The sequence below is a fragment of the Phaseolus vulgaris genome, chromosome 3 (assembly GCF_000499845.2).
Source record: "Phaseolus vulgaris cultivar G19833 chromosome 3, P. vulgaris v2.0, whole genome shotgun sequence".
NCBI lineage: Eukaryota > Viridiplantae > Streptophyta > Magnoliopsida > Fabales > Fabaceae > Phaseolus > Phaseolus vulgaris.
The window spans coordinates 2,085,601-2,110,858 of record NC_023757.2 but is presented as its reverse complement, the minus strand read 5'-3'; the positions used below and the strand labels follow the sequence as shown (position 1 = coordinate 2,110,858).

Here is a 25,258-nt window from a genome sequence, read left to right as displayed (position 1 = left end):
TAATGAATGTGAAAATAATAGGTTTGGTGCTGTGTGAGTGGGGATAAATTTAAATTTCAGCATGTTAATGGGGCTTTTGTTTATGTACAAATGTCTTTCGTACAAATTCAACATATGGGCATTTAGGAAAATGAACCAAAGCTTCATTATAAAAATGGCAAAGTTAATTTCAATTGTGAAAACATGCATTTAATTTATAAAAAATAATCATAAACTAACGTTTATTTATTGATGAGTCAATTGACGCATTTTTCAATTATGACATGTTTTTTTAAGAAATATCGAATAATATTTTGACAGACACAACTTACTCAGACAGACAATCTATAACTTACCCAAACATAAATCTATTTATAAATTATTTGGATACTTAGTTTGATAAAAGCTCTCATTCTTAAGTTAGATATATATTAATAAGACACATTCTAAAGATATAAGAGACAAAAAAAATGTATAAATTGTGTTTTTATACTAGTTCATATGTTAATAAAAATATATGATCAGTTCTTTCTCAACCAATTAAGTTCCACTAAACTAAACACACTAGCGTTGTGAATATGTAAACAAGTATTGTTTGGATTTATTTGGACTTTGACTGTTCATAGCTAAAATCAAGTATTATTTGAATTTCGATCACTTTTGGCTAATTACATTTAGTAGTATGAGCATATGACCAAAACCCAAACAAATGGTCTATTAAACTTTTATCTAACACTGTGTATGAGATAGACAATGATTATTTAAATTATTTTGAAGTCATTGGTTTTGTAAAACATTTTAATTGTGAGGATATGTTGAATGTAAAATGACAATTTGATAGACTAGATGGTTTTTTTAATGGCATAAGCATTGTGGATTTTTCTAATTTTGTTAAACACATATTTTAAAGTTTTTATGGATTTATCTTGAGTAGTGTTCAAACTTGTATAAGGTCATGAGTCTTACTCTACAGGGAGGGGTTTCATCTTTCAATGAATACAAGGTTAAACACTCTCTCTCAATTAGCTACGCAGACACTCATATTGTTCTCTCAATTAGCTACGCAGACACTCATATTGTTCTCTCAATTAGCTACGCAGACACTCATATTGTTCTCTTTTAAGCTTTTCCAATTCCATATCTAAATGACAATTACATTTTAAATCAATTTGAAAATGTTGCTCAAGGTGTGTATTTTAGTGGAACTAACATGTATGTCAACAACATGTAAAATGTTGCATAATATTTAATATTTCGCCATATTAGAAAAGTGTCGTATGAAATATAGACAACATGTAAGGAAATATGATATTTATAAATGATTGTCTAAACAATATACAACTTTTAAAATGTGTTGTCTAAACATTATTGATAAATTCTCGTGTTTGGTCTTCAGTTTGTGGTTAGGATTGTACCTGCAAAAGGTTATCCGATAATAAAGTAAATACTCAATATTTAAGTGTAGTTAATATATGGATTAAAATGTACCTTATTATTGTATAACATGCTTATTTACAAAGTTTGTAATAAACTATCTCGTTGATGGACCAAATTTAATTTGTATCGTAACTTAATTGAAATTACCTGATTTATCGCGTATCTTTTTAATTTACCTTGATACATTAACTCTAACCGATCAAACGGCCTTTGATACCGAATGACGTGGTCCGTCCGACTCCGACCGATACAAATTTGTATTTTTGTATATAAAATAAGATTTTTGTTATAAGATGTATTGATACTATATTGTTAGAATAGGTTTTTGTATTTCTTTTCTCTGACTTGTTAGAATAAGTTTTTGTATTTATTTTCTTTGACTAGTACTTATTATTTTATTTATGATTTTTTAAAATATTATTTTGAGTTGATTTTTATTGGAGTGAAGAGCTTCAATATGGACAACAAAACTGGAGTTTAGAGCTAAAATAAACAAATCACACAAAGTTGCAGCAAAATTTCCGGTTTAGTAGAAATTATACACAAGGGTATTTTTGTAATTTTATACAGTAATTACCTACACACTTGAAAACTTAGTATTCGTATGTCTCTTAAATATCAACATTGTTCAAAAGAATTGTATTTTATTATTGTAAAAAAAACACATTAACCAAATATATAAAAATTAAACCCTATTTTTATAATATTAATGTTATTAGTCTTAAAAAAATCCTATTTATCATCTTATAACCAAATATATAAAAATTAAATTTCATTTTATTAAAGGCCATATTTGTAAAAGTGATCGTCATTGAACTAATTAATACATGTGATTAATTAAATGATGTCTTCACATAATCTTTAGCCAAATATGAGTTTTTATAATTAAAAAAACAATTGGAATATTGGATAGTTGTATCATTTATTGAATTGATTATAATGACTATGTTATCTAAAATATCTATATCAAATGTTGATTTGTGTCTTTGATGTTTTGATTGAAAGTTAAAATTACATGTTATATTGCGAATTTCGTTTATCTTATTTAAATATTTATATTTTAATCATGAAAATATAAAAGGTTTATTCTTTCTCATACAATCTTATAAATATTTGATAAAAATAATTTAATTTAAAAAAACCCTGTTAAAGATTACCCCTCTATAGAATACGATAAATTAAAAAGAACAAAAAGAATTAAAAAATGTCATTCTTTATATAGTGTTATAAATATTTAGTTAAATATAGAATAGTTGAATTAAAAATAAAAAATGCTATAAAAGAATTTTATTCATGTAGATGAGTACCACATCGAACAAAAGAATATTGAAACAGTTCCAGAAAAATCTATGTATATATTCTTCTTCGTCTCTCTTCACATTGGTTCAGGCACTGTATAACCGTTATCCATGTTGGCCTTCACTCTCCTACCTTCCTCCAAGCTCCACCCTTCGCATTTCCTTCCACCCGTCGCCGTCGCGGAAGCTCCTCCCAGAAACAGACTCGCAATCTTTCCCAAATCCATCTCCAAACTCGCTTTCGTTGCCAGGGCCACCAATGACGCTCGTGATGGGGCCGTCGACGCAACCTCTCCGCCGGTACGTTGCGGATAAACGCATCTTTTATTTTGCACGCCGCTTTTCTATATTTTTTGTGTTATTTAACCGTTCTTTTGGTGCTTATTGGGAAGTTTTATTGTTTTCTGATGTATGTATGTATGTATATGTATGTATGCTGCGGCCTGTGATTACTGATTGAAATTATTTGGGGATGTAATTGAATTATTGGGTTTAAGATGTAAGATGCTCATGCGGAGATTGAGTGTGTTTGGGAACTTGTTTTACAGATATAATAATTGTTGTTTTTCCTCCTGTTTGAGAGATTTTTTGGAGAAAAGAATAAATATTAGGTTTGAAGGGTTTGTGAAGGTTGTTAGATAACCTCATCGGTTGCGGTTTCGTAGCATTGTGGGAAATTATGGGCGAGAGGAGTGCTAGGAAGACACTTTCAAATTTGAAATGGATTGGAAATCACAAAATCAGGAGAGAGAGAGAGAGAGTCATTGTAGAAATTGTAGGACCCAATGAATTTTGTGATTTCAATTAATTTCAACCAATGGGAGAGAGTCTGTTTCTAGATTTTTCTTATGGACAAATGTGACGGATATGACCAAAAATCTTGATGTAGTGCCCAACATCGTGGTTGCAAGTGATTTAAATCCTTCATGGTTTTTAATCCCTGTACAAATGGTTGTTGATGTAGTGTGTGTAGATGCATGCCACATCACTACTAAATGATGATAGGATTTGCTTAAAAAAATAAATTAATGTGGGCAAAGCCAGTAAAACATTTTCTGAAGGATTTAAATCAAAATGTGTCGTTTTTGTTGTAATTAAAAACAGATTTAAACAAAACAAAGAATAGATTTGCAAACATACGCATATTTTCATATTATAGCTGGGTTTGATTGTTTGTTGTATCCATCTTGTGTTGAAGGTAGATGTTTATGATTTTGAAAATTTGTCTGAGATGTTATGCTGTATGACCATACAGGGGAGGCAGAATTTAGACAGCCACAATAATAGATTTTCTGATAACATATATTAGCCACAACAAAACATTTCATGTGATGTCCAATGATTAAATTTTGCTTTCAGGGTGTTGATGCAGTAACAAGTACATCTTCTGGCCTCGGTGATGGTTATGTGGCCTTGTTTGTTCGTATGCTAGGCCTCGATCGTGACCCTCTGGATAGAGAACAAGCTATAATTGCACTATGGAAATATTCACTCGGTGGAAAGAAGTGTATAGACACTTTAATGCAGTTTCCTGGTTGTATTAATCTTGTTGTGAACCTCCTCAGATCAGAGTCTAGTTCTGCATGTGAGGCAGCTGCAGGCCTTCTGCGATCACTATCTTCAGTCAATCTATATAGAAATTCTGTAGCTGATAGTGGAGCAATAGAAGAGATAAACAGATTGCTGAGGAAATCTTCCTTGACTTCTGAGGTATGAATTTGGTATACGGCAATTTTGGGTTCATTCTCCACATGTTTCTTTGGTGTAGAAAATTAGAATGTCTAAAACCCTTTTTGCAGGTAAAGGAGCAGAGTTTGACTACACTGTGGAATTTATCTGTTGATGAGAAGCTCTGGATTAAAATTTCAAAGACTGAGATTCTGCTTGTAGCTATTAAGTACCTTGAAGACGAGGATATTAAAGTGAAGGAGGCTGCAGGGGGCATTTTGGCAAATTTAGCACTGAGCCGTGTTAACCACGGCATAATGGTCGAAGCGGGTGTTATACCAAAATTGGTGAGGCTTTCTATGAGTTTAATAATTGGAAGGTGGTTATTTTTGCAATAAAAATTAATTTGTGCATGCTGTAATGGTTTATATTCTGGTCTGTGAGTAGTATGTAATTCCTATTTAGATGAATTCTGCTAGAGATCAAGCAACAATTCCTGGGTTGGGGCCCAAAACACTAAGATTTTGGATGATATAGCTCTTGATGTTGTGGCCTCATTGGTCAAGTGACGAGTCCCATTCCGTGTCAATTTGGATTCATGTTAAGATGAATTCTGCCAGGGGTAAACAATAATTCCTGGATTTACACTAAGCTCTTAGGATGATAAAGTTCTCTGCATGGAAGTCTCTTAGACAAATTGGTGGGGAGTCCCATTCCATATCAACCTAGATCCCCTCCTGCTCCTTAGAAACGTGATTTTATTTTTTGGATAGAGGAAGACGCAAGCTACCCTATATTTTGGAATTTCTGGAAGAGTTTTCGGCCCTATAAAAGGAGAATTTGTGTGTGGAAATTATTGAATAATTTATCAGATCAGAGATAAAAAAAGAACGGCTCAACCTTTTAAGTAAACAGTGAATAATTAATTACAATTATTTAGTTTCTCATTAGTATAGTAAAATATAGTATATACATCTCTGTGTTTATTTTGTATTTTGGTCTTTTCACTAATCCCCTGCTTTCAACTTAAAGAATGGCAGTAATTCCTTCCAATAAAAGTTGAATGGAAAAAGAAAGAAGAATTAGAAGGAATGATATATTGAAACTTATTGATATTTGCATTGTATTATCGAAGTTCCTTTCTCGTGATGCTTACAATAGACAAGAATGTGATTGTGTTTATTCTTACTTCAGGCAAAGTTCTTAACATCTGATCTGGAAGGATCTAAAGTTATTAGGAAGGAAGCAAGGAATGCATTGCTAGAACTTTTTAAGGACAATGATTATAAAATTCTTGTTATGGAGGAAGGCCTGGTTCCTGTGCCATTAATTGGTTCTGCGGCCTTTAAGTCATTCACCCCAGGCTTACATTTGTGGCCCACATTACCTGATGGTACAGAAATTGAAAGGACTTCTAGACAGCCATCCAAATATGGTGCTTCGGAATTACTTCTTGGATTAAACATTGATGACAAGAATGCTAACTTAGAGGAAGCAAAGGTCAGTGCAATTCTTGGACGAACCCAACAGCAATTCCTTGCTCGTGTTGGAGCTTTAGAAAGGGAAGGAAAGACTATACCTCATTCTGATTCCTCTAATGATCTGAGGTTTGCACTTTTACCTTGGACGGATGGTGTTGCTCGTCTAGCACTGATATTAGAACTGGAAGATAAGTCTGCATCAATAAAGGCCGCGGAATCAATTGCTACCGCATGTATCAATGAACATATGCGTATTGCATTCAGGGAGGCTGGAGTAATTAAGAATTTAATAAGGCTTTTGAACTGTGATGACGATGCAGTCCAGTTGGCGGTAACACAAGCTTTGGAAAGGCTGTCTGTTAGGTAAAATCATCAAAATATAGTTCATAGTTTTATAATTGCAGCTTTAAGTTTGTATTCATGATGCTGTGGAAAACTGCCACTTCTTTTCCCGAATATAAATCAGTTCATTGTTATTTAAAATGGATGATATTTTAGAAATCTCTTACTAAAAAAAGGCTGTAAAGAACATCTTCCACTTTAAACCATGAAATTTGGGATATGATTGTTATAGTTAGAGATAAATTATTGTTCTATTAATTATTGAAAATGTGTCAAATATTTAATTTGTGTATAATAAGAAGTTATCATCTACAAGGAAAAGCCAAAAGTAACATCATATGGATAATGTTTGTGAAAAGAGCTGAGCTCAACTTTGAGTGTAATAAGACTTGCTTGTGAAAACTTGAATTGTTGATTTTAAACTCTAGGGAAGAGAGAAACATTGAGTTGAAACTGCGTGTTTCTGAGACAACACAAGGGCTTCATTATATCGAGAAAAAGAATCAATATAATTATTATAATATATTAGCATAAAAGGAAATAAGCACTGTTGCAGGAGATTTTATATTCTTTAAGAACAAAAAATAGTGGAGATTTGATATTCTCTAATTAATAAAATTGTTTTGAACAATACATATATAATCTAGATACTTTTGATTACATAAGATCCGTTCTTTATTTCTATAATTATAACAATATTTTTTATTATTAAAACCAATTTCTTATTTTTATAATTATAACACTTCCTCTCAAGCTGGAGCATATAGTAGGTAATGTGTCCAACTTGCAACAAATATAATCAATCCTTGTTCCTCTTAGAGACTTGGTGAATATGTTAGCCAAGTGTTCATTAAAGTTGAGAAATCTTGTGATGACAATTCACAATGACAATTCACCTCAATCTAGACTCCAGTTTTTCTTTTATGAATGACAATTCACCTCAATATGTTCCTCTTATGAAAGATAGGATTAGAGTTGGCTGATTGTCACATACAAGGTGCATTTGAGAACTTTCTTCAAATTTAAGCTTCTTGAGAAGTTGTTTAAGCCATATGAGTTCATAAGTGACTAATGCTATTGTCCATTATTCTGCTTCTGCACTTGATTTTGCCACAATTTTTTGTTTCTTACTTATCCATGATATTAAGTTATCTCTAACAAGAACACAGTACCTTAAGTGGAGCATCTATCACTTAGTGACCCTGCCTAGCTAGCGTTAGAATACCAAACAATTTGAGGATTTCCCTTATTTTCATAAATGAGACCTTTTTCTATGGCCTTCTTAATATACTTTAGGATTTGTATGACTGCATCCCAATGGTCTCGACAAGGAGAGTTTAGAAATTGACTTATTAGTTCATTGCATATGTGATGTAAGAACAAGTCACAATGAGGTAATTTAACTTACCAACTAACCTTTTGTATCTCTAGGATCAGAATAAGGTTCTCCTTGGTCAGGTACAAGTTTGAATCATGGGTCCATTGGTGTCTATAGACTTAGCATTTATCATGCCTGTTTCTTCTAGAATATTGAGAGCATATGTTCTTTGTGATATGACCAAACCATTCTTGGATTGTGCCACTTCTATACCAAGGAAGTACCTCCAGTGTCCTTGATGATTTTGATTGTGTGGCATCGCAAGAGAGTTTATACTCAATTTAACTCCCCTTATCCACAATTAGGTGAAGACCAAGGGGCGAAAACCCCAAAGGGAAACCTTTCACCATGCCACATGATTCTTTTGTGTAGCACTCCTGCCTCTGCAACCAAAGAGGATTCAAAGAGACTAGGTTACCAAGTGAAAGTGAACAACCCCGAGCAAATCGTATAGAGAGCATACCTGTTGTAGCAAAATAAAAATAAAAATGAACACATCTATAGTTGTGGAAAGTGAAAAAGGTGGTTCTTCGAATGGTTGCTAGTAGTGGTCAAGGATAAGGTACTAGTTTTAGTGGAAGACATTAAGCTTGCATGAGAAATCTGGGAGACTCCATAGAGAATGTATGAGTCAGTGACAATGGTAAACATGAAGTTTCTTCAGCATGTCGGTAGTGGGTAACGCCAAAGAAGATGGTGGTAATGGGATAGTATTGAGGCACTATGTAGGGGGCAAAGGAAAAGGAAGGTAAAAAAGTATAGAAATCTAAAACCATTTAGAGAGGATTGGTAGTAATTGTGTGATTTGAGCACACGAGTCTCTTACTTATGATGAAGAAAAGAATATACAATAATAAGGAAGAAAATAACATCTAATAACAGGAAATATTTGGTTAAGATATTTCTGTATCAAATTATGTCATATCTTCCTATTTATTGCAATCAATTCATATCACATATTTAACAAATTGTAATCATTTCTTTGTGATTTTCTGGATGCAGCAATATTGTTTGCCAGGTAATTGAAGCTGAAGGGGTTTTAGGTCCTTTGGTTAGTATTTTGAAACGGTCAGGGATAGCTGGAACTATTGTGGAAAAGGTATTGTTATTTCTTTTCTGTTAATTAAGTCTGGCAAGGTTCCAGAATAATGAGGTTTGGCTGATGGTCTGATATGCCTCTACAGTCTTTGAGTATACTAGCTCGGATATGTGACCTCAGTAAACAAAAGCAATTGAAGGTTTGTATTGCACATCTTGCAGGAACTTTAGAATTGATTTTTTTTTCTCATTGATTGTCAAGTACATTGATTCCTTTCAGTTTTATGATGGACCAGTTAATGGATCTGAAAATGCATATGGTGGAGCAAAAAGTGACTGTGTTTCAACCAGGTTTAGTAGCACTGAACAAACTGTATCAAAAACATACTCAAAAGGTTTCTAAAGGGACCTGAACCAGATTTTCTAGAAGGGTCCTGGATTTGTTGAAGCTCAATTATTGAGTTCAATATCGATTTTTGTATTGTTTGATCCAGGAACAGGTCCTAAGTGTTCTACTTAGTGGTAGTTAGCACTGACTTTTTGTGTTAAATCTTTCAGGAATGACATACTAGATTCTGTTTTGATTGCACACCTTGTTGAGATTCTGAAGTCCTCTCCTCCTAATTTACAAGAAAAAGCTGCATCTGTGCTTGAGTTTGTGGCATTGATTGACTCCACCCTGTCCCCAATTTTATCTTTGGATATTGAATCTGGTCTCAGTTCTGCTTTTCAGCAAAAGATTTTGAAAATTTCAGGTAAATAATATTTGCATGCGCTCTGTTACAATACAAGTGCATATTATTTTCAGCTGTTTGGTATGTCTTTTATTTTTGTGTGTGGATGTATAACAAGTACATCAAAATGACCAAACATTATTTCTGTTTCAAAATATATGGTTTTAGAGAGATGTAAAAGCAGGGGTAAGAGATGAAATTGGCTCTCCCTTTATAGTTTAACTGCTTTTTATTATCACCAACTATAACTTGAATCTCGTCAACTGGTATAACCAGTGGCATTTGCCATTGTTTATTTTTAACTCTTCTTTTACATGCATTGTGTGTTTTTACTTGTTTCTTATTTTTCTTCATGCTCAAATCCTATCTTATCTAATATCTATTGTCATATTGTTATATACCAGCCACCTTTAATTAATTAGTGAAAAATGAGTCATTATTGATGTTTCTCTTTTATATCTATAAGTTTGACATCATTCTATCACTCTCACACCTTTCCCCACTCTCTTAGAGATAGATATTGTTATGTGCTTTCATTTTGTTGCAGCAAAATATCTTCTCTTTGTTGTCAGCATATGAATGTCAAATTTTGGGTATATCTATAATCAAACACACAAATTGTTTAGCTTGTATCTTATTGGATTTACCATAATTAAAATATATTAATGTCTGTGAAAGATACAAAAGATGATTGAGCCACTGAGATACTATCCTATATATAGGGCTTTTTATACCGTAGAGCAGTAAAAAAAAAGAAGTTACACAAATATTGCTGGAAAAAAAAAACATTTAAGGAGAGGGAATGTGCATTCGTTGATGCCTCCAATATGTTTGTCTTTGTGAAAAGAAGTCGTAAGCCCAATATTTGGAAGGGGTAAACATTTGATTAGACATAGAATTCATTGATTCTATTAAAAGTGGACTTTAAGCTTAACTCAAACTTATATAACCGGCTTATGAGGTAATGTTTGCACCCACTTATAAACTATGAAATGTTCTAGTCTCTAGTCAATGTGGGATTTCCAACACAATCCCTTCACGCCGAGGTTACGAACTTGTGCGTGAGACTATATATTATGGATGGTCTGATAACTACCCGATAGCGAGAGACCTAATAAGTCCAACAAACTTTCTTGCTAGAATAAACTTTAAATGACTTTGATACCCTTTTAAGAAGTGGACTTTAAGCCTGACTTATAAGATGAGGTTTGCACTCACTTATAAACTATGAAATGTCCTAATCTCTAGCTAATATGGGATTTCCAACAGATCTCATAGATGATGAGCAATAAAGCATCAAAGTAACCAGATCAAGTTTGTTGTGGGTATTGCTGATTGAAACAATAATAGTATATGGAGGCTGTGTTTGCATATTTGAAACGCACTTGGCCTTGAATGGAACTAAAACTTCAACCTCATCATGACAACATCCAAACTTGCCACTCCAACCATGATTAGATTTGCAAAAATCAACAAATTGGAAGGAGTTATTTTTCATCAGAAGAGAATTGTTGTTGCTGTGTGGACTTTTTATCAGAAGAGGCATTAGATTTGAAGGACCAGATTGTGTAAGATTGAGAAATCATGAAAAAGTGGATTTGGATGAAGACTTGTGATCATTCTGTAGTTGTAGTTCTTGAGCACGGATACGATGTTCAACCTCTTCAATAGTGACCTCATCAGTTTGACTTTTATTTAAGCCAATAATCGAATCAAATTCTTGAGATAAGCCTTCAAGAATTGCACCAAGATTTTCCTTTGGTGCAAGGTTGTCAAACTCGAGAGTCTACGTAGACTTGTGAGAACTCCGTAGACTCAACTCATACTCGTAAGAGATTACTTCATATGAAAGAAATATTTTAATAAAAAAACAGAGCACTCCAAATAAAAAAACAGAACACTCCAAATAAAAAAAAATGTGCACCAAAGTTTCCCCCAATTTAATGCAGCCCAATAAAAAAACAAAGCAACCCTAATTCCCCAAATATTAAGCATAAACCTGCAATGCACCACTCAAAAGATAACACCATCAACAACCAAAACATAGCAATTGCAGCACCACCTCTAACGGGGATGGAGATGGAGTGTATATATCATATTCAGCTCTTCACATGTATACAAAGTTGTTCTATGTCTGTGCGAACGTACGTCACTGTCCTTCTTTAGACTGTACTGTCTGTACATAAAAAAACAACTCAACATTTTATGCCTATGCAGGGGACATGGAATCTGATGCAGAAGATCAGTTTTATGCAACATATGCAATTGAATTTGAAGAAGCTGGTCTAGCAATATCTGCGGCATCGCGGTTATTGACAATACTACTCGATTGCGAGCAGTTCCGCAACAAAATAAATGCCCCCCATTTCATTGATTTGCTTCGTGGAATCCTCAGGTCTAATATTCCTCTCCACACCAAAGACTGGGTAGCTGCTTGCCTAGTTAAACTGAGTTCTCTCTCTGGCTCCCTCACCAGTTTCTATCCAATAAATGTGGAAGTTACACTTTATGAGACAATCCCAAGACTTCTAGAACAGATCAAAACTTCATTCTCCCCAAAAGCACAAGAAACTGCTGTTGTAGAACTTAATAGAATAATATCTGAAGGAGTGGTGGATTCCACAGACGAAGCTATTATTTCAGAGGGGGCAATAAGTTCATTGGTGAATCTGGTTGAAGAAGGTAGTGACAGGGCTGTTGAAGCAAGCTTGGCAATACTGTACAATCTGAGTATGAACAATGAGAACCATTCAGCACTGGTGGCGGCTGGAGCCGTGCAGGTCTTAAAAAGAATAGTTCTGTCAAACAGACCACACTGGGAACGGGCACTTCTTTTACTCAGGATTTTGCAACCGTGATGAGTTCAGGGTGCAAATCCTGAAACAGTTTCCTCGTTGTATAATCTACTTTTTTTGGTACAATTGTGTAATCTAATAATTTAAATGTGTAAAAGAATTTATTTACTCTTTCTCATAGACACAACGTATTTGGAAGTATTCTGAGTTTTGCTATCTTAAATTTGTAAAGCCTGAAGTTGCTTTTATTTTAAAAACAATGCATTGAATAAAAGTATTTATTCTTATTTATTTATGCCTAATTTAAATAAAGAAACAGTAAATATGATTTCAATGTGCGTATTGTTGATCAAACAAGTTGAGAACTTATAACTTATTTGAGTTTATGTTGGTATTTTAATCTTAATTATTGTTTTAAAGATAACATTTTTGAGATAATGATTAAGAAATTAAAAATAGAAAGATTTTATTGAAAAATACAGTATATAATGTTGCCTATACATTTTGATAATGATTTTATAGTAAATTATTCATTTATTAGTCATAAGGGTGTTTGGTACTAGATCATATATGAAAATAATGATTTATTGAAATTATAATATTTTAGAACTATGATTCCCGTGAATAAAAAAATTTGTTAAGTAGATGAAAAATATTGTTGAAAATATTCACACAAGTTTTTTAAAATTTAAAAAGTAATATTAGTTTTATAAAAAAATCTTAAACTATTACCTCGTTATATAATTTAATGAGAGTAACATAATGTTTTTATTCAGTAAAGATTTATTTCAACTTAAGAAAATTAGATCATTACCTCTTTTATAGCCATGACTAAAACTATTATTGGAAAACATGAAAATGTTGAGGTTTCTTAAAAACTATACATGATTGTCGTTTCATGAAAAAAGAAGAGAAAAGAGTGGTATGTAGCAAAATTTAATTCTTGTTTATTTATTATAAAAATTGATATGATAAAGAAAGAGGAAAGATATTATTATTATGCTTGTTTGGTTTGTAAGGCAATAAGAGATATTTTGAGGGTGGTGTGGTCTTATCCGTTTTATATGAAGAGAAGCCGTTGAGAGAAAAGCTGAAAGAAGAAAGCATGTTCTGCATGTGCAATGTAACCAAACCCACACTTGGGAGTGGGAACTTTCCCCAAACCACCGATTCAGATTCCGATTCCGTTCCAATCAAGCGTTTTCCCCGCAGAACCAAGCTTCCGAACGAGCCTCCAAAACCCTCCGTCATGCAGATGCAACGCATAGTCGGCGCCGGAAGCTTCAGAGACACCGAACCCCTTCCTCTGCCGTAGGTTCCTCTCTCCTCTCACTCTTCGCCGAATAGTGCTTGACTTGCTCTTCATTTTGATGAACAGAGGTTCCGACATGCGAAAGACGGTGATGGACCTGTTCCTGGGGCAAGCCATGGAAGGGAGAGTGCAGAAGAAGATGAGGGAGACGGGAGAGTGGGTGGCCGCGAACGCCGAGGCCAAAATCACTTCTTCCAGTACCTTCTCCTCTCACAACTCCAATCTCATTTCGAATTTAACCTAATTTTAACGTGATTCTTGTCTTGTTCTGTTGCAGGAAAAGGAATCTTTCTGTTCATAGTTCAATGGATGCTTCCAATTTGGATAGCATTGTTCCTGATAGCTTCTGGAGCCATCAAATTACCATTCACCAACGCCTTTCTTGACGATCTCCTCCTGTGAGCATACATCCAGAAAATTCTCAGATTACTGAATGAATCGGTAACGCCATAATCCAAAAATGAGAAGTGTGTTCTTGTGCAATGTTTTGAATTGATTATTCCGTAACACTTTTCTCAAATTGAGTGTTGCAAAATCTCTTCACGCACCTCATGCCAAATATACCCTTATTAATATCAGTATATATTTTTTCGTTTTGTTGTGTGTATCAGATTTTGAACGATCATAATATCTCTTTCTCAAAATATTAATGTTGATAATTTTAACTTTTAAAATATATTTAAATAATTTATTTTTAATTTAGTAATAATTTAAATTTTTATTTATATACAAATATTAAAATTCATAAAATTTAAACTGTCTTATTCAAATAAAATATTCAAAAAGTAAAATAATTTAAAATAAATTTAAATATATTTTAATGTTTAGAAGTTATAAAATATTTCGTGGCAAATCCAAACTAAAATTAAATAATAAAAAACTCTATTGCTTAATGCACTTTATTGCCTCAACTTATAAGGATAGGAAAAAATATTTTCATGATTGGTTTTAAAATAATTCTTCCTTATTTTTATAATTATAATAAAATTTTATATAATAAATTTGAGATTTTTAGAAAGTTAATATATTTTTTATTTTTAAAATTGTGTTAGGATCATACTAAAATTGTGATAAATTTAACAAATAATTTTTGAATTAGACACGATACATGTCCTACAAGTGTTTTATGGGTGTTATCGATGTCCTACAAGTGTTTTATGGGTGTTATCGATGTCCTACAAGTGTTTTATGGGTGTTATCGATGTCCTACAAGTGTTTTATGGGTGTTATCGATGTTTGATACATGTGTTTGACACAAATATAATATTTAAGAGATGTGTCTGAATCGTATAGGACTCAACTTCATTTGGCCAAACACTTTAATATCAAAACAATCTAGATCGCATAGACTTGTAATTTGTTAAAAAATAAAATTTATTTCATACTCATCTTTTTCTCTATCACTTCTATTTTTCAACCCCTTTTAAGAATAAAATATTATATTCAATTAATAAAAATAATTTTTTAAAATAAAATAATAATATTATTAGTTATCAAGTGAGGTATCTAAATATTAGAATATGAAAGTATCATTATCCTTTATTAAATATTCTACACGCTTTATTTTAAGTTATTAAAATGCTTTTTAATTTGTCAAATAATATATTGTTAATATTTTTTATCTTGATTTCCTTTAATATCAAGAACTTTTTCCAATACATAATTTTCATTATATAGAATCTTTTAACTTGTTTTATATGATAAGTTTATTCATATATCTAAAATATTTTCTCACTCAGCTTTTACAAACATAATAAATTAGATACTTTTCGTAATTGTCACAAAATTTTAATTATAAATATTTACTTACATTTTTTTATAATTACTTTACATCAATATTACTTTTATTTGATATTTTATTTCAAGATTTGTACAATTTTTTATAAATATATTTTTTTTTTATTTTAAATTTTTGATAATATTATATTTTTATGTGATTTTTAATAAAAAGAATTTAATTGATATTTAAGAAAATAAATTATTTATAATAAAGAGGAAAAAATACAAATCAATGAATTGCTAAATAATTTCCTTTTAAAGATATCTTTTTAGACAACTCATGTTCCCGACTATTTACGTAAATAAAAACTTATTCACAACACAAAAATTAAATATAAAGATTATTTTAATAGTTATTAGAATTTTTTTTTTGTTTATCCTGTAGGAATTGAAAACTTGTCAAAATATTTACAATAACTTACCCATTCTGCTCAACAAACTGACAAAAAACTACATTGACTCGGTTAAGTTTAATTAATTAAAAATTTAAACCAAAATTTATTATATTTAACGAAAAAATAAAATTGAGAAATCAGCTAACTACTCACCGACCTCTCTAAATTAAATAAAACACGACAAAACGATTATTACTTAATTATTTTTAATTAAACATTTTAATGTGGATTATATATATTTAGATGAAATGATTAATTTTACTTTCTCTCACTTTCTATTATACACCTCCTTTTCTATATAATATAAATAAAAACATAAACATTGATACGATAAACAAACATGTAGAGATATATATAATTTCTAAAATATAAAACACGAAAATACATATTTATATATTATATAATTAAAAATTATATAAATTAATCATAATATTAGAATCGTAAGATATTTAATAAATATTTTTTGAATTAAACACTTTATCGATACAAGTTATATAAGTGTTCCATACATATCGAGCCTCATAGTTGATAATGACTTCTCAAAATAAATAATAAAAGGGTATATTTTTTTTTTAAAAAAGTCCATGGACCGTTATTAATTAACTAATTAATTAGTGATTAAAATAATGATGGTCACGCGCACACGCACAGCCAGTGAGTGCAGCCAAAGACCAAAACTCCTTCTTCATGCGGAAAGAAACATTCCATACACCAACAAACTTCCGTTTCAGTTTTTTTTTTTTTTTTTATGAAACTCACACAAACTTCTTCACTTTCTACTTTCATTCATTCAACACAAAACCAATCGAGGGTTTGAACTCTGAACAAAACCATGGCCACTCTTCAGAGTTGGAGAAAAGCCTATGGCGCTCTCAAAGACTCCACCAAAGTTGGTCTCGCTCATGTCAATAGCTCTTACGCCGTATCGTCTCTCACTTTCAATTCCGTTTTCGTTTTCGTTTTTTCGTTCATTAGTTAAATCGAATGTGATTCAATTTTTCATTGATCGGTTTTTTGTTCATGTTGTTAGGAGTTGGAAGTCGCCGTAGTCAAAGCCACCAACCACGTCGTGTGTCCTCCCAAGGAGAGATACCTTCGAAGTGCGTCTCTCGTAATCGTTATTTGTTTTGTTATTTGTGGCTTCGAATTTTGTTTGTTTGTTTATTCTAAAATGATGAAACTGCATTCGCTGTAGAAATTTTGCTCGCAACTTCTGCTGCACGGCCTAGAGCTGATGTTGCTTTCTGCATTCACGCGCTTTCGCGTCGGTTGGCCAAGACGCGAAACTGGACGGTAGTTTTTTTATTTGTGATTTCAGCGTTTTTATGACGTGAAATGATTGTGATTCTTGTGTTTTTTCTTCTAAATATAACCATTTATGGTGTTTTTTGTTTGTTTGAGAGTTGTTGATTGTATGCCGCAGAGATGCAGATGTGTAAAGTGTTCTACGATATTTTTCCTAAATTAGTAAAAACTTAAAAAATTAGGTAGGAATTCAGTGCCCACCATATTTTGTGATTTCGATATTTTTCAATCAATGAGTGTGTTCTGTTACTAGAAATTTTCATCACTTATGAGAACGAGAAATTTGGTTGTTGCGTTTCATTTTTTTTCAATTTGAAGTTGTTGCACGCCGTGAAAATTCTGCTTCGTCTTTTACAAATGTGGCTGTTACAAGATGTGAGACCTTTTTTAATTAAAAGTAAATATTTGGAAGTTATGATATTTGTTTTGAGTATTGTTGACTCCTACAGAGATACTGATGTGTGAAGATGTGAAATCTAGAACAGTAATGGCAAAATGAAATTTGTATGGATTATCAAGCTATAAGTGAATTTTAAATATTGTAGAGTGTAGTTCTCTTTCTCTCTCTCTCTCTCTCTTTTTTTTTGTCCAGTAACATCTGACGGGATTTTATTTACTCTGGTAAAATAAATAAGGAGGGGTCAGTATGCAAGAAAATCAGTTTGGTTTTTGTGCTTGGAATGTAGTGAGGTTATGTATGAGGATGCATAGAGTGTTATGGGGATATTAGGGGTATCTGCAATTCTTTCTTAAAAAGTGACGTTGATTGATTGAGGGAGATATCTAATGCTTGGGATTCAAAATATGCAGATGAAATAGAGAAATGCAACAGGCATGATTTTTAGATTGTGTACACAGGGTTGTGATGTAAAGTACCAAAAGAGCAAAACTTAAATATAGCAGAGATGAGATTTCAGAGATGTGAAAGACACAAGAAAAGATAAGATAGTGAATGGACTTGCTTAGAAGAAAGTAAGTGTTGCCTATGGAGGAGGTTATATAAATTTGCCTGACATGGTTTCAATAAACTATAGTCAGAAATATTGGCAAATGGATGATAGGCATTAATAAGGGTGGAGGAAGATTGAAGAAAACTTTTAAGAGAATTTTTTTAAAAGGACCTTGATCTAAGATGTGTCAAATTTTGTGACGAGGACTCATCATTTTGCTTAACATCACTCTTCGTTCTATGGTTGTAAACGTGACCAGCTTCTTTTTCCATGATGTAGTTGGACTTGTGAAACTCAAAAATCAATTGAATTTTGCATCAAATTTGAACTACCGTGATATGAAAGTATTCGTTGATTTTACTGGAGCTTTGACTTCTTGATAACCTCATAATATCTAATATACTTTGACTGCTCGCTGGGTCAAATAGATAATTTGTGTAATGGGTTTTGAAGTTGTTCTTTGCAATACTGTTCTTATGAATTTTTGTGTTTTTTTCTTACATAACTTTCAATAGTTGGTTGCTCTAGTCTAGTTATATAGCTTATAAACTTCTAATGGTTAACAACGCTTATATTTCAATTCTTTTGGTCTTGTTAACAGGTGGCATTGAAAACATTAATCGTCATTCATAGGTTATTGAGAGAGGGTGATCCTACTCTTAGAGAAGAATTTCTTAATTTCGCACAGAGGGGGCGCATACTCCAACTTTCTAATTTCAGAGATGATTCTAGCCCAATAGGTTAATTTTTGACTATGTCTTCATATTTTTAGGTTTGATTTATCTATAGGTCCCTTTCCAGTCTATAAGTTTTTTATTTGATCTCCATGTGTTAAAGCTTATAATTGGGTCCATAGAGTCTTAAGAAATTTCTAATTAGGCCTATTAGATATAAAATCACTCATGAGACGTTCACCTAGAAGCTTATAACCTTCCTATAAACTCTCTTTAATTCATTTCAATACTCTTAACATAGAAGTTTATCAAATAAACTCTTTTTCTTTAGCTTTTCTTAGCAAGTTTCACAGTGAAGCTTTTGAATAATCTCACATTTGATAAGAGCTTGAATAATAACTTAAGTTGTCTCTCATTTGAATAATTACTACCTTAGGTGTCTACATGGAACCGTTGCCTTTTTAGCCGTGTGGAAGGTGCGAAAGAGGGAAAAAAGACGTTGCTGGGTAATGTGAGATCATGTGAGAGCTATTTTATGGCAATTTGTTGCTGGCTAATGTGTAAATACCGTTGTGAGCGCTCTTTGAAACTTAAGATTTCTCAACTAACTAAACTTCTTTGTATAAATAAATAAGAAGTTATATTTTAACAGGTGGGCTTGTCCCGTGCATTGTTCACTCTTCAAGCCCAAATGGCTCTTAGGTGCAGGGTGTTTGAGTTGTAAAATACAGTTCAAGCTTTTGGAAAGTTGGTCGGTCCTTTACTTCAAGTTCCTTATTGCTATCATTAGAAATTTCTAATGGTAAGCTAGATTTAATGACCCAAATAGAAAACTTTTAATCGTTCGGGATCCAGTAAATATATAATTGGTTCCCTTAGTTTCACGAAATTTTAAATGGGTCCTTGGATTCAGCATACCATTGACAGTTCTTTAGCAGAACTACAGAAGGGGGACTCAACTAGAACTTTTGAAATTTACAGACCCAATTAACAACTTACAAAATATAAATACCTTAATGGAAATCTCCAAATATTATAGGGACCTATAGATCAGTTTAATGATTTTTAGCTATGGTTGAAGCTTTAACAAATTATCTTAGATTTGTGTTTTTGTTTCAATAACTTAGTTACATAATTTGACTGTAAGATGGCATTTATTGCAGCTTGGGAATGTTCTGCCTGGGTTCGTACTTATGCATTATATTTGGAAGAAAGACTTGAATGTTTCTGGATACTGAAGTATGATATTGAAGCTGAGCGTCTACCTAAGCCTGTTGCTGGGCAAGAAAAGGTATTTTTCGCTCTCTCGGATAAAATAAGAGATTTATTGCAATAAAGTGAGTGGCAAGGTAATTCCATTCCATTAAGCTGTGATTACTCTTTTGATATCCAATCCAATCAAGTAAAAAAGCATCATCAATATGACAATTTTTGCCTGGAAAAAAATGATTACAAAAACTACCTTACCTCCTTTAAATGTATAAGTGTATATTTTTAATATTTTATTGCTTGTTCTATAGGTTCTCAGACTTCCATGACTGTTTTAAATATACTCAGAAGTTTGTTAAGTTAGTGTTGTATGTTGTGCTTGCTGACCAGCCTAGCATATATCTGCCACTAGTTATTTAACGTTATAGTTTACTAGTCAAAACACTTGCTCTAGTGTGACTATTTCATTTTTATCATATTTTATTTTGTTGAGTTAAAATTTAATTGTTGTTATGATTTTTATTATTTTTATTATTAATGGGTATGTTAATTTTAATTTTAGTAGATTTTTTAATTCATATTTATTTGTGTAATTTATTTATTTTTATTTGGTTTTGTTTAAATTGAGATATTGTTTAAGAGATTTAAAATTAAGATCAAAGAGATTTGAAGCTATCAAAATCAATTTTTGTGGTTATTTGGAAGATAGGATGAGAGAGAAAGAAAGGAATAAAGTGGTGATACTTAAATTAAAGGGTATATTGAAAAGTAAAATATGTACATAAAGAAAAAAAAAATCTCCTTTCTACACTGTTATAGATAAATTACAGCCAAGTTATTTAGCATTATAGTTTATAGAATTCTTATTTAACATGAGACACGGCCATCCTGCTGGATATTTATTTTGTACTCACTATCTTCTGGTGCATTTTCTGTGCATTAGCACTTAATTTGATTCATGACCATTGATATTTGACAAATAAACTAGTTGTATTGTATCAAATTATGTTCCTTTTGAGCTTGTTTCAATTATTATTAAATGAATAATTGGTACTCTGTCTTTTTGCAAGTCATGCAGGACAAGTAAAGCCTGAACATATTACACAATACACGAATGGAAGTAGATAGAAAATAGCAAAGGACGTTTCTGCCTTTTATCTTGTTACCCTGATTTAGTGAATGGTTTTTAAGGAGACTGCAGTACCTATTAATATAAAAAAAAACTATTAATATAAATGCAAAAGTGAGGATTGAAAGAAGAGACTAGGACAGGGACAGGGATTACAAAGGAGAGACAGAATCATAGTATTAATCAATGAGTAAAATTGAAAATTTCAAAATAACGCCTTGTATATAGTGAGCCCCCCCCCACCCCACTAACCCCGTGGTTCAATTTAAAGTAGTTTTCATAATTCTTGAAATGTGTTTTTGTGAACTATTTTTTGAGGTTTTCATGCCATGGTCCAAGCAGGGATATAGCAGGACAAGGGATTTGAACAGTGAGGAGCTATTGGAGCACTTGCCTGCTTTGCAGCGGCTTCTCTATTGCCTTGTTGGTTGCCGTGTAATATTCTGAATTTCTGAACCCTGTGGAGATTCATTGTCGTTTTTCTATGTTGTCACTCCCTCTCTTTCTTTCTTCCAAAATTGTTCTATCAGTATTGTATTTTGTTTTTGAATAATGGCTAACCAATTGTGCTGCGACTTTTCAGCCAGAAGGAGCAGCTTTTAGCAGCTATGTGATACAATATGCCCTGGCCCTGGTATGTATTGTGTCAAGATATTCATTATGAACTTTCAAATAGACTAGAAATAAAATTAGTTTGTTTTTCTAAGAACAATTTTCTAGGTGTGTCATTTATTATAGATTTCTATCGGTACTCTTACATCGCCATAGCCTAGGGGAAATTATGATATATTATTGTGCAGTTGACTGATGCATAATTTGGTTGATCACTTGATCTTAGAAGTTGTGGAACACTTCTCTTTTTTTGTTTGTTTGTGTATTACTACAATGGAAAACTAAATTGCTGGGCTATGAAATTCAAGCATCAATTGGAAAAACATACACGTATCTAAACTATTTACTGCTTCCTTGAAAAATGGTGGTGCTGGCCATGTTGGGTCCCTGGTAATATGAGAACTGATTTTCAATAATCTTTTCAGGGCCAACTGTTATGGTGACAATTTATTGTAATGATGCCTCATTTGTAGTTGTAAATTCCCTTAATTTCACAAATCACACTCTTGTGTTTATACCTTTCATTTGAAACATTTGTTCAATTATATAGAAGTTATATACTTTTAAAAGTTCATATATTAGATTGCTTTGGAATTGGTTAGTTTTGCTATTGATGTTCTTCTTATGATCATTTTAGGTTTTAAAAGAAAGCTTTAAAATTTATTGTGCTATTAATGACGGCATTATCAATCTTGTTGATAAGGTAAACGGACATACATTACCTACGCTATAGTATCAAATTTAAATAAAACGGGTACAATTTTGGTAAGTGATAATTTTTTATTTCCTTGTAGTTTTTTGAGATGCTCAGGCATGAAGCTATCAAAGCCTTTGATGTCTATAAACGTGCAGGCCAGCAGGTGATTATTTGTATGCCACTAGGCTTTTGTAATATATTTTTTCATGATGCCTGTATTGATATGCCTAGCGATTACAGGCAGAAAGTCTCTCTGATTTCTATGAAATATGCAAAAGATTGGAAATTGCTAGGAATTTTCAGTTTCCTGTTTTAACAGAGGTATATGTCTGTTATTGCATCAATTTAGAGTAAAGTTATCTTTCATTTTTAATTTTTCTCACTGCTTACGTTTTGATGTTTATAGCCTCCACTATCATTTCTTGTTACCATGGAAGATTACATAAAGGATGCACCGCGACTGGTTACAGTTTCAAGCGAGCCATTAGTAAGTACATAATTCACTGTTTATAAAGGAATAATTGTCAGGGTTTCTTTATCATTGACATTTTTTATTAATAGATTCCAGACATCAATGCATTATTTTCCGGAAGATTGAGCTTTTGGATTAGGTTCTAGGTCACTAATACTCTTTTTTATCAACAGTTACTGACTTACAGACCAGATGATGTTCCCACAATAGAATACAATAAATTATCTCAAGAACAGGAGCCCTCATTGCCAGTTGATGATGTTGTCTCAAATTCTGAGCTTGCTCCTCCTCCACCGTCTCACAACTATTTTGAAACTGGAGATTTACTGGTGAAACTTTAATCGAAGGTTCAGTTATTTCAGATTATGTTTTTCTTCAACTTTCTTCATTCTTTGTCGTGGTTGCAGGGGTTGAATGACAGTACATCTGATGCATCCTTCATAGAAGAAAGAAACGCTCATGCCCTAGCCATAGTCCCTACCGAAATTGGTGAGCTTTTTTGGTTATTCAAAATTCTACAATTCAGTGAGGTTTGGTAGATAATATGTACGACTGTTTTGTGCATATATATGAATTACTGCTTTAGATTCACGTGCTGATCCGGCCAGAGATTTAGATCCAACCGGATGGGAGCTTGCTCTGGTCTCCACTCCAAGTACAACTGTTTCTCCAGTCAATGAGAGACAATTGGTAGGTCGTTCTTACATTTTTAGTGTGTTTATTTCCCTTTACTTTAAATTATTCTCAGAAATAATCAGATACTAAGCATTCATTGACCATACTATATAGTCAAAGTAATGTAATTGATACCATTCACTGAATTCAGTTGGATGCTGGATGTTGAACTGGTTCTATTTTAGACCAGAAGCAGGAGATTTGATATAATTAAAATTTACTTCTTATTCTATTATGGGCTTGCAAGATTAAGGCATCATATGATTTTTAAAATACTATTTTAATTTTTGAATTTTTTACCGTTGAATATTAAAATAAAATTAAAAAAACCTAGCATTCATTATAGTGTTTCATGATTCAGCTGTTTGGACCATTGGATGACACGTTCAGGAATTATTTTTTGGAGTCTAATGTGATGTATTGCAGAATTATAGTGTATGTCTGCTTCTTGCTTACCTTTGTGATGTATAGGATTTGTAGTACTGTTTCAGAATACATAAATATAAATTACTCGGAAGAGGAGTATTTACATGATTCTACCCAAGAAGCTTGTTTAGATCGCTCTTAATCTCTTATTGCCCAACATCATTTTTATAATGTTACACATGGTTTTCTCTTGTCAATGTCATGTCATATTGATTAGTTTGTTAGTGATTTGGCGGCGATTCCTCTTTTTCGGATACCAGATTAGTGTTTACTAATTTATGCAACTTGTTTTTATTATTATTAAGCAAAATCAAGAGTTAATTGTTTGGTTATTCACATGCTAGATTGTTTAATAAAAATAATTAACGGCTGTGTTTATCAAATTTTTTTCATTGAATATCAGGCTGGTAGGTTGAGTTCTCTCACCCTCAACAGCATATATGATCCAGGAGCATATAGATATGTACAACAACCTGCTTTTGGAGTGCCAGCTCCAAACCCATTCGAAGTGCAACATCCTTTTGGTTTGTCAACTAGCTTCCCTCGCCCACCCAACGTACAAATGGCAACAATTTCTCAAGAGCATATACATCATCCTTTCGGTCATTACCAACCATATCAGCATCAGCCTCTGCAGCAGCATATGCTGATGAGCCCAGCAAATCCCTTCGAAGATGCAGGATATGGGGCATTTCCTGTGCATCCTGTTTCTCACCCTCATAATAACAACCCATTTGGAAGCACTGGCATGATATAGGAACACATTATTTCGGAGATTCAATTGTAAAGCTGCATTTGTTAGATAGATATGGTTTGTAGGATGAAGTGTTTAAGATAATATATGGTCATAATGTCAATCATTTTACAATAAGACAATGGTGGGATTTTATTTCTCTCTGGTTACATCTCTATTCAAATTCGCAGATGCATACGTTTTCAATGTTCACATACATATCTTGAATAGAGATTGTGTAGATAGTCTGCCCTATTACATCCAGACAATTGACACAAGTTCTTGATTTGGACGTTAAAGTTGTGAAAAAATATTGTTGGAGGTCATGGTTACGAAGAGGTTGAAGTTAGCTAACTCCTTTGGATAAGTATTTTGTTTTTCTGGAAAAGGATTCGGGCAACGAGTGGAGATAACCCTGATTTTTTATTTATTTTCTCATTATGTAATTTGGAGGTTTTTCCGATTGAAAAATCTAAAATAATAATTCTTTATTCAAAGTAGTTAGAGATTCTACAATCAAAAGGTTAAGTTTTTCATTTTGGGTAGTTATAATACTACATGAAATTTTGAATTATTCAATTCAAAACAAAAATTCTATTAAAAAAAAATTAAATTAGAAGAATCTAAAATTCTAATTTTATGTTCCAAATTGTAAAACAAACTAATAAAATTAGTGGAAATACAGCCAAAACATGCGTCTCCTACATTTTTTATTTTTATTATTTATATATAATTATGTT

At 32.3% G+C, this 25,258-nt stretch overlaps 3 protein-coding genes across 3 annotated transcripts; all 3 read left to right on the top strand.

The window, feature by feature from the left end:
* Positions 1-2,713: 2,713 nt before the first annotated feature.
* On the top strand, positions 2,714-12,441 carry LOC137806195 (uncharacterized). Its single transcript, XM_068606183.1, has 9 exons — positions 2,714-3,014; positions 4,074-4,424; positions 4,514-4,729; positions 5,577-6,226; positions 8,586-8,682; positions 8,768-8,821; positions 8,902-8,972; positions 9,180-9,376; positions 11,573-12,441. The coding sequence occupies exons 1-9, from the start codon at positions 2,826-2,828 to the stop codon at positions 12,211-12,213; spliced, it is 2,466 nt and encodes an 821-aa protein (XP_068462284.1). The 5' UTR covers positions 2,714-2,825; the 3' UTR covers positions 12,214-12,441.
* A 713-nt stretch (positions 12,442-13,154) lies between these two features.
* On the top strand, positions 13,155-14,058 carry LOC137806194 (probable NAD(P)H dehydrogenase subunit CRR3, chloroplastic). Its single transcript, XM_068606182.1, has 3 exons — positions 13,155-13,461; positions 13,529-13,659; positions 13,740-14,058. Exons 1-3 carry the CDS (start codon positions 13,256-13,258, stop codon positions 13,862-13,864), a joined length of 462 nt encoding a protein of 153 aa, XP_068462283.1. The 5' UTR covers positions 13,155-13,255; the 3' UTR covers positions 13,865-14,058.
* A 2,231-nt stretch (positions 14,059-16,289) lies between these two features.
* On the top strand, positions 16,290-24,678 carry LOC137806193 (putative clathrin assembly protein At2g01600). The gene is made up of 15 exons (XM_068606181.1): positions 16,290-16,558; positions 16,667-16,736; positions 16,832-16,929; positions 18,493-18,631; positions 19,729-19,856; positions 21,246-21,338; positions 21,487-21,537; positions 22,153-22,218; positions 22,310-22,375; positions 22,453-22,533; positions 22,619-22,699; positions 22,858-23,013; positions 23,092-23,173; positions 23,271-23,374; positions 24,189-24,678. Exons 1-15 carry the CDS (start codon positions 16,469-16,471, stop codon positions 24,540-24,542), a joined length of 1,659 nt encoding a protein of 552 aa, XP_068462282.1. The 5' UTR covers positions 16,290-16,468; the 3' UTR covers positions 24,543-24,678.
* The last annotated feature ends 580 nt before the right edge of the window (positions 24,679-25,258 follow it).

Coding starts and splice junctions, on each gene's coding strand:
- LOC137806195 (XM_068606183.1), top strand. CDS start 2,826: ATGTTGGCCTTCACTCTCCTACCTTCCTCCAAGCTCCACCCTTCGCAT. Junction 6,227..8,585: donor TTGGAAAGGCTGTCTGTTAG/GTAAAATCATCA, acceptor TTCTGGATGCAG/CAATATTGTTTGCCAGGTAA. Junction 9,377..11,572: donor AAAGATTTTGAAAATTTCAG/GTAAATAATATT, acceptor ATGCCTATGCAG/GGGACATGGAATCTGATGCA.
- LOC137806194 (XM_068606182.1), top strand. CDS start 13,256: ATGTTCTGCATGTGCAATGTAACCAAACCCACACTTGGGAGTGGGAAC. Junction 13,462..13,528: donor ACCGAACCCCTTCCTCTGCC/GTAGGTTCCTCT, acceptor TTTGATGAACAG/AGGTTCCGACATGCGAAAGA. Junction 13,660..13,739: donor GGCCAAAATCACTTCTTCCA/GTACCTTCTCCT, acceptor GTTCTGTTGCAG/GAAAAGGAATCTTTCTGTTC.
- LOC137806193 (XM_068606181.1), top strand. CDS start 16,469: ATGGCCACTCTTCAGAGTTGGAGAAAAGCCTATGGCGCTCTCAAAGAC. Junction 16,559..16,666: donor ATGTCAATAGCTCTTACGCC/GTATCGTCTCTC, acceptor TCATGTTGTTAG/GAGTTGGAAGTCGCCGTAGT. Junction 21,538..22,152: donor TACAATATGCCCTGGCCCTG/GTATGTATTGTG, acceptor TGATCATTTTAG/GTTTTAAAAGAAAGCTTTAA.